General features: G+C 50.7%; 2 protein-coding genes across 14 annotated transcripts in view; one reads left to right on the top strand and one right to left on the bottom strand.

Moving 5' to 3' along the window:
• The first annotated feature begins 278 nt into the window (after positions 1 to 278).
• ALDH3A2 (aldehyde dehydrogenase 3 family member A2) lies at positions 279 to 21,209 on the top strand. 8 transcript variants are annotated; one of them, XM_059147759.1, is made up of 12 exons: positions 279 to 415; positions 544 to 705; positions 3,294 to 3,525; positions 4,788 to 4,873; positions 6,269 to 6,477; positions 7,556 to 7,673; positions 9,466 to 9,607; positions 12,131 to 12,297; positions 13,702 to 13,801; positions 16,360 to 16,595; positions 17,768 to 17,838; positions 18,358 to 19,669. In XM_059147759.1, the coding sequence occupies exons 2-12, from the start codon at positions 553 to 555 to the stop codon at positions 18,620 to 18,622; spliced, it is 1,779 nt and encodes a 592-aa protein (XP_059003742.1). In that variant the 5' UTR covers positions 279 to 415; positions 544 to 552; the 3' UTR covers positions 18,623 to 19,669. The 8 variants fall into 8 exon arrangements, with proteins under 8 accessions (XP_059003742.1, XP_059003736.1, XP_059003739.1 ...); XM_059147753.1 differs by lacking the exon at positions 18,358 to 19,669 and adding an exon at positions 19,684 to 21,209 and having other exon boundaries at positions 282 to 392; XM_059147756.1 differs by lacking the exon at positions 18,358 to 19,669 and adding an exon at positions 19,684 to 21,209 and having other exon boundaries at positions 282 to 392; positions 17,719 to 17,838.
• SLC47A2 (solute carrier family 47 member 2) overlaps positions 9,230 to 21,245 on the bottom strand; it is a 30,223-nt gene continuing 18,207 nt past the window's right edge. For 3 of the 6 annotated variants that reach the window (XM_059147763.1, XM_059147766.1, XM_059147767.1), the window contains 2 exons: positions 11,073 to 11,230; positions 9,230 to 9,316 (listed from right to left, as the gene is read on the bottom strand). In XM_059147763.1, the coding sequence (XP_059003746.1) occupies positions 9,299 to 9,316; positions 11,073 to 11,230 (176 nt within the window). In that variant the 3' untranslated portion in view covers positions 9,230 to 9,298. Of the gene's footprint in view, positions 9,317 to 10,797; positions 10,872 to 11,072; positions 11,231 to 21,245 lie in introns of those variants that run through there. The other 3 variants (XM_059147762.1, XM_059147765.1, XM_059147768.1) reach the window with 2 other exon arrangements.

Here is a 21,245-nt window from a genome sequence, read left to right as displayed (position 1 = left end):
GCGCCGGGCCCCATCGGAGCCACAAAATGGAGGAGGGACGGGAACCCCCTCTCTCGAGGGCGTCTCTGGGAGTTGGCCGCGTTTCCTGTCCCGGGCCAGGGCTCCCCGGAGCTCCGGCCGCTTCCCGGGAGCCCCGCCTCCCCCCCATAAAGCCTCAGCGTCCGCTCGGGAGACCACCCGCCGCACCCCTCCCCCGCCGCGCGCGCGGCCGCAGCTCCCACCCCCGGACCAGATCCCGGGGCGGCGTCCGGCCGCCGAGGTCACGTGGCCCGCGCCGGCCAATCGGAGCGCGGCTGCTGGTCGAGCCCAGCCCCGCCCGGCCGCGGTCGGACTGTCTGACCCGGGCGGGTGCGCAGACCGCCGCCGAGCCAGCGAGCGGTTGGGTGAACGGGGTGAGGCTCAGCGTCCGCGGGAGGTAGGGTGGGGGGCGCCGGTCGGGAGGGGAGTGGCGGGGAGGGAGGCGGCGCCCGCCCGCGGGGCCATCCCTCCGGCCTGCCACGTCCCCGCCGCTGCGGCGCGCCGCGACCTCCAGTCTTTTTGTAGGACCAGGCCATGGAGAGCCGAATCCAGCGAGTTCGCGACGCGTTCGCGTCCGGCCGGTCGCGCCCGCTGAGGTTCCGGCTGCAGCAGCTCGAGGCCCTGCGCAGGATGGTGCAGGAGCGCGAGAAGGACATCCTGCAGGCCATCGGCGCCGATCTGTGCAAGGTACGCGCGCGGCTGGGGGCGCCGGGACACCCGCCTCCCGCCGTCCCACTTGGGGACCGCATTCCGCCCGAGCTTTTGCATTTTTTTAAAATTTATTTTTGATTACGCAAGCACCGAGGGAGTGTTATCTCCAGCTGTACTGATAAAGCAAGTTTCCCGAAACTCTTACCTTGCTTAGTCAGCGCCTCTGATTGGAGACAACAAATAGATAGTGTCTTCTGGCCTCTTCCTCTGCTGTGATTGCCTTTTAGATCCTTGCCTGTTGTCTGTTGCATTGTGGATTTTGGTCATTTGTCAGCTTAATATCCCGCAAAACGTTTTTCTCTGGGTCTGTTTCTTGCCTTTTGGTTTATGGTTTCTTTTATAGACAGAGGTTTTTGGGTTGTCAGTTGTTGCGCTGAAGTTTTCCTCCCTGACTCTGTTTTAGGCCACTGCTCCTCAAACTTGAGTCCCATGGTGAGTCACCTGGGGATCTTGTTAAAATGCAAGTTACAGTTAAGTAGGTCTTGGAGGGCATCTGAGATTTGAAGTGTGTAACAAGCTCCCAGGTGGATACCATGTTGCCTATTTTGAAACCTTACTTTTTAAAAATCATTATTTCATTTTTTAAAATTGAGGTGTAGTTGACATACGCTATGATACTAGTTTCAGGTGTACAACTTAGCTGTGCAGTATGGGTTTTTTTTTACTATTTCACCTTCTCTGAGTCCATCCATATTGTCACAAATGGCAAGATTACTTGCTTTTTTAGGGCTAAGTAGTATTCCATTCAAGACCTACCGATGCACGCGCATGTGTACCACGTTTTCTTCATCTGTTCATCTGTCAGACACTCAGATTGCTTCCGTATCCTGGTTATATTCAATAATGCTTCTGTGAACATATGGATGCGTCAATCTTTTTGAATTAGTAGGGTTTTTTTTTGGTTTTTGCCTTTTTCTTTAGATTTTATTTTTTAGAATCCTCTCTACACCCATTGTGGGGCTTGAGCTTACACCCCCCCAAGATCAAGAATTGCCTGCTCCACCGACTGAGCCTGCCAGGAACCCCTTAATTAGTATTTTCATTTTCTTTGGGTAAATACTGGGAAGTGGAATTGTGGAGTGGTGTATTTCTGTTTTTAATGTTGCACGCCCCCTAAAATTAGTTAATAAATCTCCTTCACATATGGTCCAGGCACTTTTCAAACCGTGCTGGGGCTCAGAGTGAGTGAGTTTGTGTGGCGACTCCTGGAGACCAGAGTCTTGGTTTCTTGTAGCTCTCTAGTTCTTCACTAACCATCCCCATCCCAGTTAAGCCCTGCTGATTTTCAAAGGCTGAGTTACAGAGGCTCCTCGGTGCGGGTCCCCAGGGCGGGGACACCTGATGTGGGGCTTGAACTCCTCCATCTTCAGGGGGGATGGCTACTCCTGTGATGCCACTGCTGATGCTACTGTGATGTGGGTCCCCATGCCCATGGTGTGCGTTTGAACTAGACTGTTTCTCTGCTCCTCCCACCCCATTCCATGTAGCTTTTTCTTTATGTCTTTAGCTGAAGACATAGCTGAAGAAGAGGTGTTCTGTGGGTCTCTAGGTCATCCTCAGAGAGTTATTCTCTAGGCATTTGGAGCCTTGGAGAGGCCATGAGAGGAGGTGAGCTCAGAATTATCCTATTCTACCGACCTCCCCAAAAAACCTGGAACCACTTTTTGAGTAACAAGGTGTCGGGTGGTATTTAGGGCATTAGTATATTACTGCTTTCTAGTACTATTGTTATCACTTTGTTTTTATGTTTTATCTTTATTCCAGGGGTAACAAGGCCCTGCTCTGGCTCTGTGAGACCCCCTTATTTCCTGCAAAGATCATCTTGAGGGGTAGTAACAGTAGTATTAGTAACAATGAGATATCAAATAAGATGGCATAATTAAGATTTCAGAAAGGATGATTAGTCATTCTATAAACATCAGATATTTAAGTGAGTACATAGGTATATACAATTACTAAAGAACAGTAAGGTCCTTGCCCTTGAGGGATTTAAATTTGGGAAACAAACATAGTTATAAATCAGTGTGTGATGATGAAATGTTAGGATACACGCCAGAGGCAGAATTCCTGTGATTATATTATAAAGTGTGATCAAGACAGGCTAATATTCATCAGGGAAATCTTCCTGAAAGAGGTAATATTGAATCCTGACTTGAAAAGGCCTGCATCAGGGATGCCTGGGTGGCTCAGTCAGTTAAGCATCTGCCTTCAGCTCAAGCCCAGGGTCCTGGGATCGAGTCCTGTGTTAGGCTCCTTGCTGGGTGGGGAGCCTGCTTCTCTCTCTGCCTGCCTCTCCTTCAGCTTGTGCACACAGTTGCTCGCTCTCTCACCAATAAATAAAAATCTTTACAAAAAAAAAATTAAAAGGCTTGAATCAGTAAAGAAGGATTTAGAGGGGCTGACTGTATTAGCAAGCCCTTGCTGAGGGCGTGAAGGGTGTGAGTGTGCACAGTAAACCAGCTTAGTCTCATAAATGTCACTGCAGGTGTACGTAACCTGGTTTTCGGCACTCAGGACTGAGTGTCAGACTTGTGCAAGGTTAACTGGGACTCTCTTTGTAACAGAGTGAATTCAACGCATACAGTCAGGAAGTCATTACCATTCTTGGCGAACTGGATCTTGTGCTGGAGAATCTTTCTGAATGGGTTACTGCCACGCCAGCCAAGAAGAACTTGCTGACCATGCTGGACGAGGCCTATGTCCAGCCAGAGCCCCTGGGAGTCGTACTCATTATCGGAGCTTGGAACTACCCCTTTGTTCTCACCATTCAGCCTCTGATTGGAGCCATTGCTGCAGGTCCGGGGTCAGCTTCCGTCTCCCTGATTCTTCGGAGGGGCTGCTTCTCTTCCATGGGTTGTAAATTAAGGATAGTGACTGATGAAACACATTTGCTATGGTGGTTTGCCTTGCTTTACACCAGCAACTACCGAGGATGCAAAGATATTATTATCATAAATGTATATTTAGCAAGGGCAAAGCAGTTTGTTAAAACGAAAGTACACTCTCAAGGTGGGTGGGCGGGCAGGTCCTGCGGGGTGGAACCGGCCAAAGGTGGTTTTGGGATGGGATATTAAATCGTCTGGCCTGGGAGGAGCCGTGACACACAAAGGATTTTTTTTTTTACTTTTTTTTTTCTTTTAAAATGATCTCTGTACCCAGCGTGGGGTTCCAACTCACAATCCTGAGATCAAGAGCCGCACGCTCTGGACGGAGCCAGCCAAGCACTCCTTTATTATCTTTTTTTTTTTTTTTAAAGCGGGCTCCAGCGATTTGCATGGTGCCTTGTATTTTGAAATACTTGGACCGTGAACCCATGAAGGTCTTAAGTCATGCAGTGACAGGTTCCGGAGTTTGGAATCAGCCGTCCATGCTCTCGGGTGGTTGTAGTTGCCAGCTCTGGTGTTGGGCGAATCATTTGACTGTATCTGATCCGTTTCTTCATCTGGCTAGGGGCTGTGGGAGTCATGCTAGCTTGGGTATGTGGCAAACGCCAGGAGGTTAATTTCTCTCTTCTGCTAGATCCCAGTCAACAATGTTTGTTGACAACAAGGCTTGTTTGCCCAGTAATTCCAAGGCAAACAGGAAAGTCTAGCCAGGAGAGTGGGAGTAAAGCTGGAGGAGGAGGAGAGGATAATGGAGCCTACTGTCCATGATGTGAAGTTAATGAGAACCAAGGAGTTTGAGGAAGTAAGACAAGATTTTGGGGTGCCTGGTGGCTTAGTTGGTTAAGCATTTGCCTTTGGCTGAGGTCATGATCTCAAGGTCCTGGGATCGAGCCCCAAGTTGGGCTCCCTGCTCAGTGGGGAACCTGCTTCTCTCTCTCCCTTCCTTCCCCACTCATGTGTGTGTGCATGCGCGCGCACTCTCGCTCTCAAATAAAATTAAAAAAAAACAAAGAACGAAGAATCTCTTATGCTCATTGAGAAAGTGCAGAATTCAAAGCTGCCGAAGTAATGGGAGTACCTAGCCTGTATTCCCACCGTGAGCGCTGTTGTGGTAGGTTTTAAGGTTACTCAAGTGTTAAAAGATGCCCTCCTGCTTTTTTTTGCTTTGATTAGGAAATGCTGTCATTATCAAGCCTTCTGAACTAAGTGAAAAAACAGCTCAGCTCTTGGCCAAACTCCTCCCGCAGTATTTGGACCAGGTAATAATGTCTTGCTCCATCCTCAGCGTGTCTGTTTCTCGGTGGCTGTGGGGGGGTGGGGAGCTATACATCTGCTCTTCCTCCTATTGTGTGCCGTTGACTGCTGTCTGCATGGAGTTGCTGTAGGGAGGAGTCCTAATTTACCCTTCATTGCAAGGCCTCTGTACAGTGTCGTAGCTGGAGTTGGACACATTCCTCGAGCAATCTGGAGGCTCACCGTGGGTTCTCCTTGCCGTCTTGTCACTGCCGCAGCAGCGGGCGAAACTACGATGTCCCAGTAGCTGTGGTTATCTGGCCCAAGAGGGCGATGAAGACAGGATGATGTCAGGGGTGGAGTAGGATTCGGAACCAGAAGATCGAGGTTGAAAATCCTACTTCGCCACTCACTGGGGGTTATTTCTTGACTGTCCCACTCAGTGGGGATAGCGAGGCCTATCCCTGCTTCACTCTCTCTGAGTTTGTTAGGGGACTAATCACAGGTGTCCTATAGATGAATTCATGCAAGTTACAACTTGAAGCATTTGCTGAGCACTTGAACTGTGGAGTGAGCGAGAGCTAACGAGCCCTCCTAATTAGTAGGAGATCAGGTGGAAGCATGAGGCCCCCAAGCCCGCTTTTATCTCATGCGCTCCGAATCTTTTGAACACCTGGCTCTGTGTCCCTTCCTTGCCATCTGTTCCCTGTCATTGCTTCTTCGAGTCATGCTGCTGCATGAGACGTTCTTCCATTCCAATAGTGAGAAAAGCATAGGGCACCGAGGGCTCAGCCCAAAGCTTTGGGACCTCTCCCCAGTCCCGGTTAAGGAAACAGGCTCACAGGTGTGTGCAGTAAGGTTGCTGAGGGCCCCTAGCTAGCGAGTGACAGACCCCAGACTTGGTCTGGATCTGACTTCTAGAGCGGAGCTTCTCTCCCGTGTTGCCTCTCCCCTGCATTGCATTGAGTTGCGCTCGCTCCATTCCCCTGCCTCTTGGCCCAGGTTGAGCTCCGCAGGGTTGAGTAGTGCTGGAATGTTCAGCTCGAGACACTCAACTGGGACCTGTCCCGTGGTCCCCAACCGCAGACTCTTCATCAAAATCTCCAGCTTGCATGGCCCTGTCTCATGCACCTCCCCGGTGGAATCCAGCCACTTGCTCTCCCCTCTTGGCCGCCTTCACAGCTGAGCTCATTATGGAAACCTGCGGACCCGTGCCGGTCCCTTCCACCGCAGGGGGTGGGTCTCAGATGCTATCAGACTTTGTGCTCCATGTGTCCTCTGTCAGCTCCCTCCTGCCTCCTCCCCGGCGCTGGTCCCCTTCTTTTCCTGGTGTACTGGAACGCTGCAGGTTTATGTCGAAGAAGTTGCTCGTTAGGGCGATTTATTGGTGATGTCAGTGCCTCTGTTTCTCCTTCCCAAAGGAATTGTATGCCGTGATTAATGGTGGCATCCCTGAAACCACGGAGCTCCTGAAACAGCGGTTTGACCACATCCTCTATACGGGGAACACGGCTGTTGGGAGGATTGTCATGGAAGCCGCTGCCAAGCACTTGACCCCCGTGACACTTGAGCTGGGAGGCAAGAGCCCGTGTTACATCGACACAGATTGTGACCTGGACGTTGCCTGCCGGTGAGCCTTCTTGTACCCGAGGGCTTCCTGACACCGATAGCTTGGTGTGTCCTCTGTGCCCCAGATCCTGGGCCTCCTGGCTCCAAGAGACATTGTGGCATTCGGGTGGCTGATGTCCCCAGGGGCGGCGGAACTCTTTCCCAAACCACCTCCTGCCTCCGCTGCCTGAAGAAATGAGCGGTGGGTCTCGACACCGCGTGGCTGTCCTTAGGAGTTACAGAGAAGTGCTTTCTTTTCTTGAGGTTACAGACCTGCCAGGTGATCCAGGGAGGGAGTAAAGGATCGCATGTACATAGTAAAATCTTTAGATTCCCAGCAGGAAAGTGTTATGCTCGCACCTTAATGAGTTCCTTTGTTGACAGAATCAGCGACTACTCATGTTTCTGCTCAGTAACATCATGCACCTGGGCACCAGAAAACGCCAGGTTGCAGGTGCTCCGCTAAATCAGTCTGGCTTTTCTCTCCCCTTCCAAGACGGGCAAAGAGGGCTTGGAGGCAGGCAGGCCGTGTCCAGGTTGTCTAGCTGCCAGAACCTGAGGCCTTGGGGAAAGGGGCCGATGGCAGGCTTTGATCCGCACGCGGGCATGGCTTTCCAGAGCGGGGCGGGGCTCCACACAGAAGAGGGTGGGCTTGGGGGCTGACTGCTCTCTTTATACCCGAACCTCCTGTCAGCAGGACCTACAGCTACAGCCAGGAGAACTGATGTCTGTAAGGGGCTCCCGGCGTCTTGATGTCCCCTGGCTAGAGTCAGAGGAGAAGAGGGTGTGGGGAGGCTGCTGCTTATCTCAAAACAGGCAAGGGCTTCCCTGCTTATAAAGTACCATTTCCTGTGAGCTGGCATGAGAATGTCCTGGCTCCTCAGAGTGTACTGTGTCGATGGGAAAATGCATTCTAAGTTCCAACTGACTGATGTAGAGATAATCTTATAAAGAAAGCATTTTTGTTCTTTTTCTACAAAGCCTACTAAGTAGATTTATGAGTACATGCTAGTTGCAGAATACTCAAATTACAGAAAAGCGTGTAGCAGATGAATAGTAGATTGAATTCTGTGGCTTTTCCATTTTCTCCCCCACCTCAGGCGCATAACTTGGGGGAAATACATGAATTGTGGCCAAACCTGCATTGCTCCTGACTATGTCCTCTGTGAACCGTCCCTCCAGCATCAAATTGTGCAGAAGATTAAGGAAACCGTGAAGGTTTGTGCTTAACACATCTGAGTCCATTGATTTCATTAAGAAACGCATCTAATCAGCTCTGTGCAGGCGGCATCCCTGGTCCCCACCCCACCCCTCAACCCCCGCCACCTCCTGGAGAATTCCAGTAGCATATGTGGTGGAGTTAATTTATGGTTTTATTCAAAACGCTCTGGGAACCTTTCTGAGAAAGGTGTCTGCTAGGAGCAAGGTTAGGTTGGTGTTTAACCCTCTTCAGCTATCTAGCTGATGTGTTGGAACAACTGGTTAGTTGTGGCATACGCTTTGAAAAAAAAAATCAATAGCTATGTTTTGTGGTTTTTTTAGAGGATATTGGCAGTCCTCTGAAATGCAGGAAGAGGCCCTTGGCCTGTTGGCCATTGCTGATTAAGGTTCTCAGTTCTTGCGTGTACAGAGGGCTTAGGAAGGCCAGTAGTTTGGAGGAGTGAATTAATCAAATATGTATTGATACTGTACTCAGCCTGGTTCTCTCAGTCTTTCAGGGTGTCCAAAGTAAAGATCTCTCTAGAAGGAATGGAGAAATGCTGTGGAAGTGGTCTGAGCTCAGCCTCGCAGAAATGTAGGGTTTGGGTTGGAAGAGAGGAAGGGGGTGAACCAATGTGACTGAGCTTACTGGTGGGAGGGGGCCATTTAAAGCCCCCTGGGTGGAAGAAATTTCTGGAACAGTCATAGTTCACTCAACAGATGCTTACTGAGCACTGAAAGGAAGGATTGGGGACACCGAAGAGTAACATTATGATCAGAGAATGAAAAGTGTGCCCCGGGAACTTGAGAGAAGATCCAAGCGGGTTCACTCTGGGCACAGAGGACTGAACGTCTGGATAGGGGACTTGGCTCTGTGGGATGGGACTGAAGATGGGGCCAGAAAAGGGGAACATGAAAGGGGTCTTGGCCAGACTCGGGGAATATGGGACGTCAGGGTTTCATGACATCCTGTGAGACTGAAAGCCCTTGGAGATGGGAGAAGACGTGCTTAGCTGAGTTATGGGGATGCAGTTGGTTTCAAAGGAGTAGGATCCCCTCTGCCTTCCTCTGAGGCATTCACATCCTTAAGATAGCAGTTCTCACCTGAGGTTCTCCCATGTATGAAAGTTTCCAGTCCTCACCTTCTGAAGACTGCAGTTCAGCTGGTCTGGGTCTCCAGTGATTCTAAGGGGCAGGCAGCCTTGAAAACCACTGTGCGTGGCTCTGGAGCTCTGGAGCTGGGGCTCATCAGCATGCTTCCGGGGAGATTCTTAGCACCTAGACCTGGGGGAGGGTTGCTTGGAGCAGGGTGAACAACACTCCTCCTGACTTGAGAGTAAATTTTTTTTGAAGATTTTATTTTTTTATTTGACGGAGATCACAAGTAGGCAGAGAGGCGGACAGAGAGAGAGGAGGAAGCAGGCTCCCCGCTGAGCAGAGAGCCCAATGCAGGGCTCGATCCCAGGACCCTGAGATCATGACCTAAGCTGAAGACAAAGGCTTTAACCCACTGAGCCACCCAGGTGCCCCCTGACTTGAGAGTAAATTGAGAGCATTCGTCCCCGGTACGACCCCCGGCTGGTCTGCAGGATGACCCTACGAACCCCGGACATCACGGAGGGTCCTCAGTCTGTGCGTCTGCCTTAGTTCTCATGCCCAGCCTGCCAGGAAGTGTAAACACTGTTAGACCACTTGAGGGAGGAGGGCGGTGATCTACAACCAGATGGCTTTTCGGGCATGGGTGGATTTTGCGCTTATTAAACTGAAATAGCGGTCTTCCGTGGTGGTTAAATACAATGATTTTAAATAGGAATTTTATGGTGAAAATATAAAAGAATCTCCCGATTATGAGAGGATCATCAACCTTCGTCATTTTAAGAGGATACTAAATTTGCTGGAAGGACAGAAGATCGCTTTCGGTGGGGAGACCGATGAGGCCACACGCTACGTAGGTAATAGAAATTGACCTTTTGCTCTGGGGACACGGGCAGTGTGACAGTTTCCATTGACGCTATTTACTGACACTGAATAAGCTTTTGGAGACGTAATGTTTAATGAGCAGTGACACGCTGCTTTCTGGTGCTCATTCTTGTATAACCACTTAGAGCTGGTTCTGGGTCTTTACAAATAATACCACCTGTGTTGCACTGGCTTTTTGCCTTACATGCAGCTTTTCTTTTCTTTTTTTTTTTTCCCTTCCTACACCCTGTAACTTAACCCTGAGAAGCAAAACAGAACTCTTGTTTAATTCCTTCTGGTTTCTGGCAGGGGGCACAGCCCAAGGAGGAAATCATTCCACCACAAGTAGTTAGTGGCAGTACTGGTCCAGAAGTAATGTTTCCTTGTTTCATTTAAAAAATTTTTTTGGATTTATTTATTTATAGAGTGGGAGGGGGGCAGAAGGGGGAGAGGGAAAGAGAATTTTTTTTTTTCAAGATTTTATCCATTTATCTAACTTGATACAGAGAGACACACAGTGAGAGAGGGAACACAAGCAGGAGGGTGGTAGAGGGGGAAGCAGGCTTCCCGCCGAGCAGGGAGCCTGATATGAGGCTGATCCCAGGAGCCTGGGATCATGACCCAGGCCGAAGGCAGGTGCCCAACCTACTGAGCCACCCAGGCGCCCCAGGGAGAGAGAATCTTTAGCAGACTCTGTACTGGGCATAGATTCTACTGGAGCTTGATCTCATGACCCTGAGGTCATGACCTGAGCTGATACCAAGTGTCAGAAGTTTAACTGACTGCACCACCCAGGCACCCCAGAAATATTTTTCTTCTCTCAGGCTTGACATTGTTTACTTTGTTTTTGTGTTCTTTTATTCTTCACCAGGAGTATGTATGCCTGTTGCATTTTGAACACACTGTTCTTCTTCTTCTTCTTTTTTTTTTTAAAGATTCTATTTTTGTATTTGAGAGAGAGAGAAAGCAGGAGCAGGGGGAAGGGCTAGGGAGAAGCAGACTCCCCACTGAGCCAGTAACCCAACATGGCTCCATCCCAGGACCCTGAGCAATGACGTGAGCCAGAGGCAGACACTTACCAACTGAGTGACCCAGGCGCCCCCAAACACATTATTGTAAAATAACATAAGGTGACCCGAGGAATGAGAGACACACTTACTCAGCTGAAAAGCTGTCCTATATGGCTTTACTTATGCCTTTTTAGCAGACAGGATGCTGCACATCCTCAAAAAACCCAATTTGAAAGAACCTAAAACCCTAGAGGATTAAAACAATGAGGAGGAAAATATTCTCACATCAGTAACAGCTCTCAAACCCCCAGTTTTTCATCTTTCTGTTTTCCCATCAGCTGTTGACCTTGGCCGCTCCTCGGCTCATCAACAGCAAGAGAAAAGGTCTTTTGCAATTAGATCAACCAGTTACGAATGTCCCCCTGACCTGCAGTCAAGGTCAGCTTACCTGTACACACAGCTGTGTAGGGAGTAGACCGCCCCCGCCCCCGCCCCGGAACGGTTCTCTGAGCCCGGGAAGCAGCGGGCGGTGGTTTTGGGGAGACTGCAGACACCCCCGTGCAGGGTGCTGGCGAGAGCCATCTTCTGCCACGTTGCCCGGATGACCTAGTGGGAAATGAGGGGGAAAGGAAGAGAGAGAGCTTGTTACTGGCAGGTGCCTTCTCTTTTCATTGAAGACCCGGCTTGTTTGTGGGGTCTTTGAGACCCCTGCAGTTTGGTGTGGCATGGCATGGATGCCAGGACTCTGCAAAGCCTTGTTGGCACCCACATTGCCTGCCTGTCTTGCACGCCTTCCCCATAGTGGCTGGAACCCTGAACTCAGGGTCTCTTGACCCCTGAAGTCCATCCTTAACCTGATAGAGTTAAAGGTCAGTGGCATCCTATGCGTGGAAGCATGCGAACCAAGAGATGGTGTCCATTTGATCCATGGAGGGGCTGTGTGCGTTGCCAGAGGGACCTGCACAGAGCGAGATGGAAACAACCCCCAACCCCCTGGTCCGTGCGGATGTGGCTGCCAACAGGGTCAGACGTGAATAGACTCAGGCATCTGTATCTTCTCCTCGCTTGCCTGGGGGATCCCCGGATGCACCAGCTTGGAGACAGACACGCACGGTTCCTCCACATCAGGACTGATTTCTTCAGGACTTTTTAAAATATTCTTCAGTAGCTAATTCTTGGGCGGGATCACGAAGGGATGGATCAGTGAGCCAGAAACAAACGTTAAGATGAGAGCTTGGCGGGGCGCCTGGGTGGCTCAGTGGGTTAAAGCCTCTGCCTTCTGCTCAGGTCATGATCCCGGGATCCTGGGATCCAGCCCCGCTTTGGGCTCTCTGCTCAACGGGGAGCCTGCTTCCCCACCCCTCTCTCTCTCTGCCTGCCTCTCTGCCTACTTGTGATCTCTCTCTGTCAAATAAATAAAATCTTTAACAAACAAAAAAAAAAGTGGAGAGCTTGGCGTTCCTGTCTTCGACTTCACCATTTCCACTTGCTGCTTTTCTCTTCCAGCCCCAACGATCCTTACTGATGTCGATCCTGAAGCCAGGGTGATGCAAGAAGAAATTTTCGGGCCCATTCTTCCCATCGTGCCTGTGAAGGATGCCGACGAGGCCATAAAGTTCATCAACAGCCGTGAAAAGCCACTGGCCTTCTACATCTTTTCTCACAATGATAAGGTAGGCGCTGTGGAGAACGGCTCCCTGGCACGAGTCACTGTCACAGACCAGGTTCCTTCCCGGCCACATGGTCTGTTTCCTCCAGTAACAGAGTTCACCGAGCAAGGCACTGCTTGTAGACAGTTGTCTGGAGTAATGAGGCCCTGGGGTTATAGCTGTCACCCTTCCCACGCTCCCTGGGGTCAGACCTGAGTCTTCAGGGCTGTGTCACAAGCTCTTGCGCTGACAAACATCTCCCCTGTAATTGTAAGGCCTCCATACCAGCCCTGGAAGCTTCTGTGGCCTGCACTCCCAGGGCATTCCTGTGTAAGAGCCTTCGCTCTTACCCCAGTGGCATTTGTGGCCCTCAGTGGGCTGTGTGGGGCTGTGGTGTCTATAACAGTCACGGGTACAGTTGTGAAATCGCCGACTTCACTTTCCTCAGTTTCTCTGTTAGAGCGAGGGGCCATACCAGTCAGATGAGCCTGTGATGCCCTATTACACCAGGGTGAGTGGCCCCCTGGCCGTGTTGCACGGCTCCCGAGGGGACTGGCTGTTGCTGAGGGACAGTGGCCTCGAGCTGGGCAGGTGGGCTCAGGAGCCGTCTGGAGAAGTGGGAGAACCTGAGGGGGGGGGCCGGTCAAGGTCCGAGGAGTTCGCACACGGAGGTTCTGTGCATGGTGACACACTGCTTCCAGAGCCTGACGTGCTGTGGGGACACGGCCTTGTGAAGGGACCCCGGATGCATGGGCCTCCGTGAATAATGGGTTATTAATCATGGTCTGACGTGTTGAACGACCACAGGTGATGCACACAAGAGCCCTGAAGCCCAAAGTCTACCGGGCAGGGCGCACGTCCGTGGGGTGCGCTGCCCAGTGACAGGGTCGCCCTACCACAGCCCACTGTGACCCTTGTGACTCGAACTCCCGAGGCCTTGTGGGTAGCAAGGAGAAGTGACATTTCGTCAGGTGTCCTCATGCCTATTCTGGTCTTGGGCCAGCCATTTCTTCAAAACAGATCAAATTCCAAGTCTGAACACGTAAACATTATTGGCAGTTCCCGAACACTCCAGGGTACTGCCAGTCCCACGCAGTCATTCAGAGCAGAGGGAGAGAAACGGGTGATGGTTGAGACCCTGAATGCAGTCTGGACTGTTCCTCGTGGCCATGAGGGGGCGCCTTTGCCCGAGGCAGCAGTGGAGCACATGGGAGGCCGCGGCAGCCTCCGAGGGCCAGACGTGCATCTGAGCACATACCTGCGATTGCACATTTGCCAAATCGAGCTGCGCCTTCGGAGGCTGATGCAGGCAGCACTGTTTGCCAGAGGCAGGTGGGTAGGCCCAGGTGTGGAGCCTGCGAGTTCCCCTCCCAGCCGCGGCCGGCGCCACGGGCACTGCTGACCCGGAGCCCGTGTTCCCTCCCTCAGCTTGTCAGACGGATGATCAACAGCACGTCCAGCGGTGGCGTCACGGCCAACGACGTCATCATGCACTTCACCCTCAGCTCGCTGCCCTTTGGAGGGGTAGGTGAGTAGCCCCCTCGGCCACACGTGGCGCCAGCTGCCAGAGTCCCACGGTGGTGCAGGTCATCTGGCTGTCGGGTGACTCTGTCCTGTCGCCCCTTCCGTCCTTAGTAGCCCCCAGCGCAGTCTGTAACTGGTTTTGTTCCTTTCACTGGTTTGCCTATATATTGGTTATTACTTGGTTACTTACGGTCCTTTTCTTAGGTTGAGGGGATTTTTAAAATTTTTTATTTTTTGGCCAAAGCCAGGTCTCAGATTCACAGATAAGGCTCCTCTGTCTTTTTTGACGGTGAGGTAGTGGATGCCGGGTGCAGAACACCCAGAGCAGGCGGCAGTCGGGGTTTCTGAGTCCCCCCTTGCTGTCTGCTCAGAGTGGGGCGAAGTCGTCCTCGGGGTCCACCCCCACAGCCCCCCAGGCCTCTGTGTGGGGTGCAGAGGAAGAGATTCCCGGTGTTTTGAGGACGTGCTCATTCTTGGGGAGTTCCATGGACACAGCCCGGGCCCTGCTGTTTTCCTTTGGGCGGTGACCCGCCTGCCTCTTCCACATGCCAGATGACCGGCCCTGCTCATACTTCTCCTTCAGTAGCTAGGTGGTCGGCCTCTCTAATATGTTGTTGAAGTGTCACCAATAACGAGTGTGTAGGAATTCTCACAGTAAGAAGCAAACAGTAAAGCCACTGTCTTAGAAGCCCAAGAGACCACAGCCTGCCACCCATGTGTGCCCCATTTCTGGTTCTAGGGTGTGGGGGGATTGCCAGTGCCCAGCACCGTGCCTGGTGCACATGAGGGACCGGTTGAGAGAGGCCTGGGCTGGGGCCCAGACTGGAGCTAGTGGTGGCTTGGACTGGCCTGGTTGCAGGGGACCTAGTGAAAAGGGGCTGGATATTTTGGGGGGGGGTGTCAAGCAACAGGATTTGCTGATGGATTGAGCGTGTTGTGGAGGGAGGGAGGGTGAATGAAAGGGAAGATAGCTTACAGGATGGAGGCTGCTATTCCTCACTGCCCAGCTTCTTAAAGGATTCTGTGAGACCCCAGTCTTTGCTGGCTCCCAGCAAAGACTCGGGCATCCCTGGTGCCTCCTGAGTGTACATCGAGTGACTTGTGTTCAGTCCCTGTTTTGTGTTTAGCATCATTGACCATATCCTCCTCTTTATAAACAAAACCTTTTGCCTGCTACACACAGAAGGAATCAGGCTTCCTAGGAAAAGAGAAGAATTAAAGCTTAGATTACCCTTACCCCACTCTTTAATTAAGCTCTGGGGTACATCCTTAAAATTCCTTTCCTTGTGCATGTTTGCACACATTCGTATATGTAAAAGCAAGAATATTTTGTTCAAACTTGTACTCTGTTTTTCACCTGTGTGTGAGAGTAGAGTGGGCTATCTTCCCACGTCGGCATGGTCGTGTGTCATGATTTCAGTAACCGACCAGTGCTCTGTCCTACAGATGGGCCATATTTGCGTTTAATTCCTGGCATTAGGTTTTTGTGAGTCCACATTTTTCCAGGTTAGGATTCTAATGCAGTTTTGTGCAATTTCTGATTCTTGGGGGAAAATGTCTCAACATATTATACTGTGTTAAAAAGGCTAAGAGCTGTTTTTTTTTTTTTTTTCCAAAGTGAAATGCTTTTTTCTTCCTGTTCTAAAAGTGATAAGAGTTTTTTTAGGGAAAAGGGCAACCACAAAACACTACAGACAGCTGTAAGGCTGAAACGTAGTAGTCTCCCAGGCATAAATGCTGTCAGTGTGTTGACATATAATTTCTGTTTCTCCATAACAATGTGTGTCTTTTGATGCATATTACCAAATTTCTCTATAGCTTCAGTTGTCCCCAAAATGATGTGTCAGCAGCCCCCAGAGCACCAGTAAGTGCCTTCCTGGCCCCATTCTCCTGTGCCTCATGGCCACCATGCCATACAGTGTATCTGCCCAGCACCCATAATAAAGAAGACTGTCCCAGAGCATGGCTTAAAAGAGGACAAGGATTTATAACTTGCTTACTGTTACCCAGTGGGGTAACCCTGTCATCCTGTCTTTGTTGCTCTCTAGGAGCTTAGAGGAAGCAAGTGGGGGAAGAGGGCTATGGATAAACAAAGCTACATGGAATAGCAGGAAAAGAGCACACAGTAGTTAAGAGTCCAGCCGACCTGGATATACATTCTGGCTTTGCCTTCTCCACCTTGGGCAAGTTGCCTGACCCTGGCAGGCTCCCTCGTAGTCTCTGGAATCGGGGGCACTGATGCCTTCATACCAAGGGGTTGTGGCGAGAATAGATTTAGAGCAGGGTCCTTGGTCTCAGTGAGAGCCACTGGCCCTGAGAGCTGCAAGCCTCACTGGACCCTTGGAGAGTGCCCCTTTTTGGCAGGGAGATCAACTTGCTGGTGAATGGGAGAGGGGTGGGGCGGGGTTGGGGGGGGAGAACTTCCTCAAAGCATCATTTGCGCTGAGAAGTTAGGTGGGGGTGTCCAGGACGGCAAGGAGTGCCATGGGTTTCCTCTGTTGGGGTTCATGCAGCTTGTGTCCCCTACGATGGAGCCTGTCTTGTCTGGTCCCTCTGTTTCAGGTTCTAGCGGAATGGGAGCTTACCATGGGAAGTACAGTTTTGATACCTTCTCTCATCAGCGGCCCTGTCTGCTGAAGAGTTTAAAGAGGGAAGGTGCTAACAAGCTCAGGTATCCTCCCAACAGCCAGTCAAAGGTGGATTGGGCAAAATTCTTCATCCTGAAGCGCTTCAACAGAGGAAAACTCGGTCTGCTGTTGCTGGCTCTTCTGGGCATTGTGGCGGCCGTGCTGCTCAAGGTGAGTCCTTGCCTTTCCGGGCCCGCCCGAACGGCTGTCAGACACTCTCCTCTTCTGTCATGGGAGCTCTTCAGCTTTTAGAGATAAACTCTGTCTCTCGTATTCACTTTCTGAGTCTGGGACAGGGTCGGTGAACTGCAACCCCCAGCCACAACTTGGGCAACAGCCACAACTTGGTGCTGACTTCACGTCCCAAGAGCTCAGTGTGTGCTGCAGTGGCCATGCGGCTGGCAGGGCATAAATGATCATGGAGGAATTATGCCGACCTCTGGTGTAAGAGTTTAAGACCCCGGGCTCTTGGATGGCTCAGTCAGTTCAGGGTCTTGCTCTTGATACCGGCTCGGGTCATGATCTCAGGGTCCTGGGATCCGTGGGTTCGAGTCCCTTGTGGGCTTTGCGCTCAATGGGAGGTCCACGTGAGGATTCTCTCTCTTCCTTCCCCCACCCCACTGCTTGCACTGTCTTTCTCTTTCTCAGATAAACCAATAAATCTTAAGAAAAAAAACAAACCCAGAAACAAAAACCCAAAGGGCAAAACCCTGTAGAACTTGCTGGAGGGATTCTGAGCCATCCAGCGCTCTGATCCTTGTGGTCCTGAGTGTCTCGGTGGCAGTGCAGTTCTCTAGTGTGCCGGGCATCCGCATGGCGTGCCCACAGGTCACGAGGGGATGACTTGTGTGCTGGCGTGACTATGGCAGGGGAAGGTGAATGCTTTGCAGCCCCCATTGACTGCCCTGTAAATTCTGTCTCTGGGGGTGTTACTGTAGATGTGGGCTCCCTGAGCGGCCCATGATACCTGCCTCCCCAAGGCAGTCCATGAGTCCCTGGGGGTGACCGAGAAGGTCCAAGGGGACGGAAGTGAAGACAGACATGGGGGCAAAGCCACTGTGTTCTCTGAGCGCTCAGCTACCCAGTCGGGGTGACACACCAAAGATAGTGACAACACCTGTGACACCATAGCCTTGGAAGGGAGGCCAGATTCTAGCATTCACTGGAAATATCTGTGTTCTTATCTGCATTTTGGTTCCAGTTTGCAAGTGGGGGAGTGGCTCGTCTTCCAGGGTCACCGCTCTGATGGAACTGGAGAGACCAGTTGCATTGGAAATCATTTGGGTTTTCTCAGAAACACAAGGCTATGCTGAGGAGAAAGGCCCTGTTGATTTTTCTCGCAGCTCAGACTGCATTGTCCCGTAAGCAGTGACGACCACAGATCCCACGGCCCAGCTCTGTCTTTAAGAGTGAGGTAGGAACTGCTCGTTTTCTATCTCTGTGTAAAGTGGTTCGAGTTGGCAGTCTGTTGCTTGGCCCCGGGTATCAGTGTTCAAACTTGACTTAGCCATAGTTTTTAAAAGGGCCAGGGTGGCTTGCTGGGGTCTTTAAAAAAAAATGTGGAGGTAATGGCTCAGCTGGGTCTAGATGAAAACCACATCACTTGTAGAAAAAGGAGCATCGCAGGTGCCCCCCCACCCCAATCCACTCGGCTCCCCTTGAGCTGATCCCCTCCGATCTATAGACCACACGTACACGGTGAACCCGTTGCTTTCTAAGGGGAGACCAATCTTCTAAAAAATACTCTTAAGTCATTGTTTTCTTTGGAGTTGTTTGGGTGTTTCAGAAGAAGTGTTACTTCAGAACTTGTGCTGGCAGATGGCATGAATTGAAACCCTGTGTGCCTTCGAGAGGCTCCTCCCTCTGCATCTCTCTGAGCTCTGTGGCGTGCATGGGTCTGGAGTCATCCTCTGCCCTCTTCTCTTGTCCCCAGACACCTGTCCGTCGCCAGCCCGAGAGGCACCATCTTGCTGGGGGGACCTCTTCGCATCATGGGACATTCAGGGCTCCAGGCTGCCGGTGTTCCCCACAGGGGCAGCGTGCTGGGTCCGACAGCCTGGGGTAGGCCAGGTAGACCACCCAAAGCTCCCCAGAGGGTTTGTCAGACAAGCCTTCTCTGTGAACGCCCACAGAAGCAACAGCGTATAAAGACATGTCGCTTGGAACCAGGAAAATACGGCTTTGATCCCTGGCTCTGAGATCAGCCAAATTCCAGCTCCGAGCAAGGCCTGTTCTGAGTCCACCCTTCGGCCTCGGCCTGCTCATCTGTGGAACAAGGGCCACCAGCCGTGGTCTCTCTCACCAGGGAGACCCGCTTCTCAGTACTGTAAGCGGATGTGTTTAGTGGTTTGGACCTTCTGGATTCTGTGTGGGACCAGTGAGGATTTGGTTTTCTTTTCCTCTTTGCTTCTCTGCTGACTTCTCTTCTGACTCTAGTAAATCACCTTTTATTTTAAATAAGCAATTCTGAGCCCACGTTGTGCCTTTATTTGAGGAGTCTTTATTGGGCCTGCACTCATTTTCCTGAAATGGCTTTTCTGCACGTAATTATTTTGTCACGTGCTTGGTTGTGACTTCATTAATTCATTTCACTAGAACGAGAACAGGCCTGGGACATTGTTAAATGGGAGATTGAAAGCAGTAATGATCGGTTTAAAGGGAGCATGTCAGACTCGCTGAATAGAGAGGAGTTTTCTCTATGCATTTAAAAAAATTGTGTGCGTGTGTATGTGTGTGTGTGTACACACATCTATACCAAGTCAAGTTCTAGCAAAGTGTCACAGAAACCACAGAAAGCGTGGTAGGGGGTGCCGGTTTTAAAAAAAAGTTGAGAAATGGAAAGGGCTACCATTGAAAGATGAGAGAATCAAGTATGCCATCCAAGCTTCCAGATTTCGTGTAGAGGCTTCAGCCTCCCACTCATGACTGGAGCATAGTAAGTGAACATTCTCCATTCCTGGCCCAACCCTGGGGTTGTCTCACCGACAGGAGACAGAATACCGCCTCCTCACCGCTGCCTGACTTGTTATTGTTACTTTGCACGGGAAGGTATAGTCTTTTATCCTCAGCCCAGACCTTCCTTAACATCTTAGGGAGACAGGGACCTTTTTTTTTTTTTTTTTTTTAAATACAGCGCATTTCGTGTCTTTGAAAATAAGAGGCACTTGGTAGAGTCCCGATATGGATTTCCTGTTCCAGGGCTGGTCAGGTGGGGTCTTAGACCAGCAGAGTAACCAGGATCCCTCTCTCCTCTCTCTAGGCCAGATACTACTGAAGAAAGATCCTATTCAAACTCCTGGTTGCCTCTACCGAATTATTCCTCTGTTAAACAGTTAATGAACCAATCATTTTAAAATCCTACCAAAAATAGTAAGGAAGTAACGCAAATGCATCAGAATCAACCGTCAAAGTCATTGGCGTGCCCCGTGGATAAAACCTGCCATCCCAGCCAAACCCCAGCCTTCCCCTCTGTGGAGCGGGGGACGCTCTCCGAGAATGCATTTTACATGGGTTACCCAGACCTTAGAGCTTGAGTCTAGGGGAGGCGAACGTGTTAGGCTAAACCCTTGGGACATGTAAAGGAGTCTTGGAACCTGCTGAGTAACTTCTTCACTCCAGTTCTTGGGACACAAGACACCCTGCCCAGGGTTATCCACAGCCCTCCCCGTCCAGAGAGGTGAGGCTAGACCTTCCAGCCCTGCTTGAGTTTTGAGGCACTAGAATTGTATATCACAGGGGCAGGTGGTCCCTGTCTCTCATCCACTGGGACATGAGGACTTAACCTTCAGGAGTCAGCCCTCTGTCAGATGGGCCACCTGACCAGTGGTCTTCCTCCTTTCTCATCCATTCTCCATCCTCTCTCCTGTTTATATTGGGACAGTCTCTTGGGGCCATCCACAAATGCCTTCTGTGACTAATACCATGTAAAACATCACCTTGTACGCCCCAGGGCTTCTGGGAAGACAAGTTGCCAGTTTCATGCACGTATCATCTGTCATTTTTCCCGTGAAGGAGTTGTAGGATTCTGCATCTTCTAAAACTCTAACTGGCATGTTTAATGCTGTAATAAGGAGACTTCTAACAAGTTAACTTCTAACAAGTTAAGTTAATACTTAACTCTCTCTCAGGATCTTAAAGTTTCAAGTCAGTGGATCTTCAAGGACAAATCTGTAAGTTTCTTAGGTGCACAGCACAATGCACATAAATTCCATTTTGCTAAACTTCAGAGAGATCCCTGAGTAAGTGCAGCCTTCAGGACCTAACACAGAAAGCCACTGCCTGCCATGACCAAGAGGCCTTGGATAATCAGGACTTCAGAGTTGGAGAGCTTTGGAGGGGGCTGATGGTGGATTGTTTGGAGAAGGACTCTGTGAGCCACGGCGGTCGGCCACGCTGAAGAGGACGGAGGACACAGGAAGGGGAGCTCTCTTGAGATGGCTGGGACCGGAGACCTGAAGCAGTTCAGTCCAGTAGGAAAGACCTCAGCCTCCCTGCCAGGCCTTGGGGACTCCTGGCTGCAGGGGCCCCACCATCCCCAGAGCATGAGTCACCGGCTTGACTGCACACGCTCAGATAGCGTGTGACCTTCACGTCAGCATGAGGTGTCAAGAACTCGTCACTAGGCTAGTCCATCAGGATAATCGGTCATAAAATATCTTAGAATATCCATGTGGAATTTTTCATTTAGCCTACTAAATTGTACTTTCTGATTTCTAGTTCAACTAAATTATTGGCTTGTCTATTGGTATATTTTGCTTCAAAATAAATACATTATATTTACTAAAACTGGCATGAGGTTTAATGACATTCTTCGCATAGAAC

This window comes from Mustela lutreola, chromosome 15 (assembly GCF_030435805.1).
Source record: "Mustela lutreola isolate mMusLut2 chromosome 15, mMusLut2.pri, whole genome shotgun sequence".
NCBI classification, from domain to species: Eukaryota; Metazoa; Chordata; class Mammalia; order Carnivora; family Mustelidae; genus Mustela; species Mustela lutreola.
The sequence above is the reverse complement of the archived record's forward strand: the minus strand, read 5'-3'. Positions and strand labels throughout refer to the sequence as shown.

What these genes read in the sequence shown, in the direction of transcription:
- ALDH3A2 (XM_059147759.1), top strand. Translation starts at nt 553, where the DNA reads ATGGAGAGCCGAATCCAGCGAGTTCGCGACGCGTTCGCGTCCGGCCGG. An exon ending in GCTGCCCTTTGGAGGGGTAG is followed by an intron (nt 13,802 to 16,359) that starts GTGAGTAGCCCC and finishes CCTCTGTTTCAG; the next exon opens with GTTCTAGCGGAATGGGAGCT. An exon ending in TGGCGGCCGTGCTGCTCAAG is followed by an intron (nt 16,596 to 17,767) that starts GTGAGTCCTTGC and finishes TTTTTCTCGCAG; the next exon opens with CTCAGACTGCATTGTCCCGT.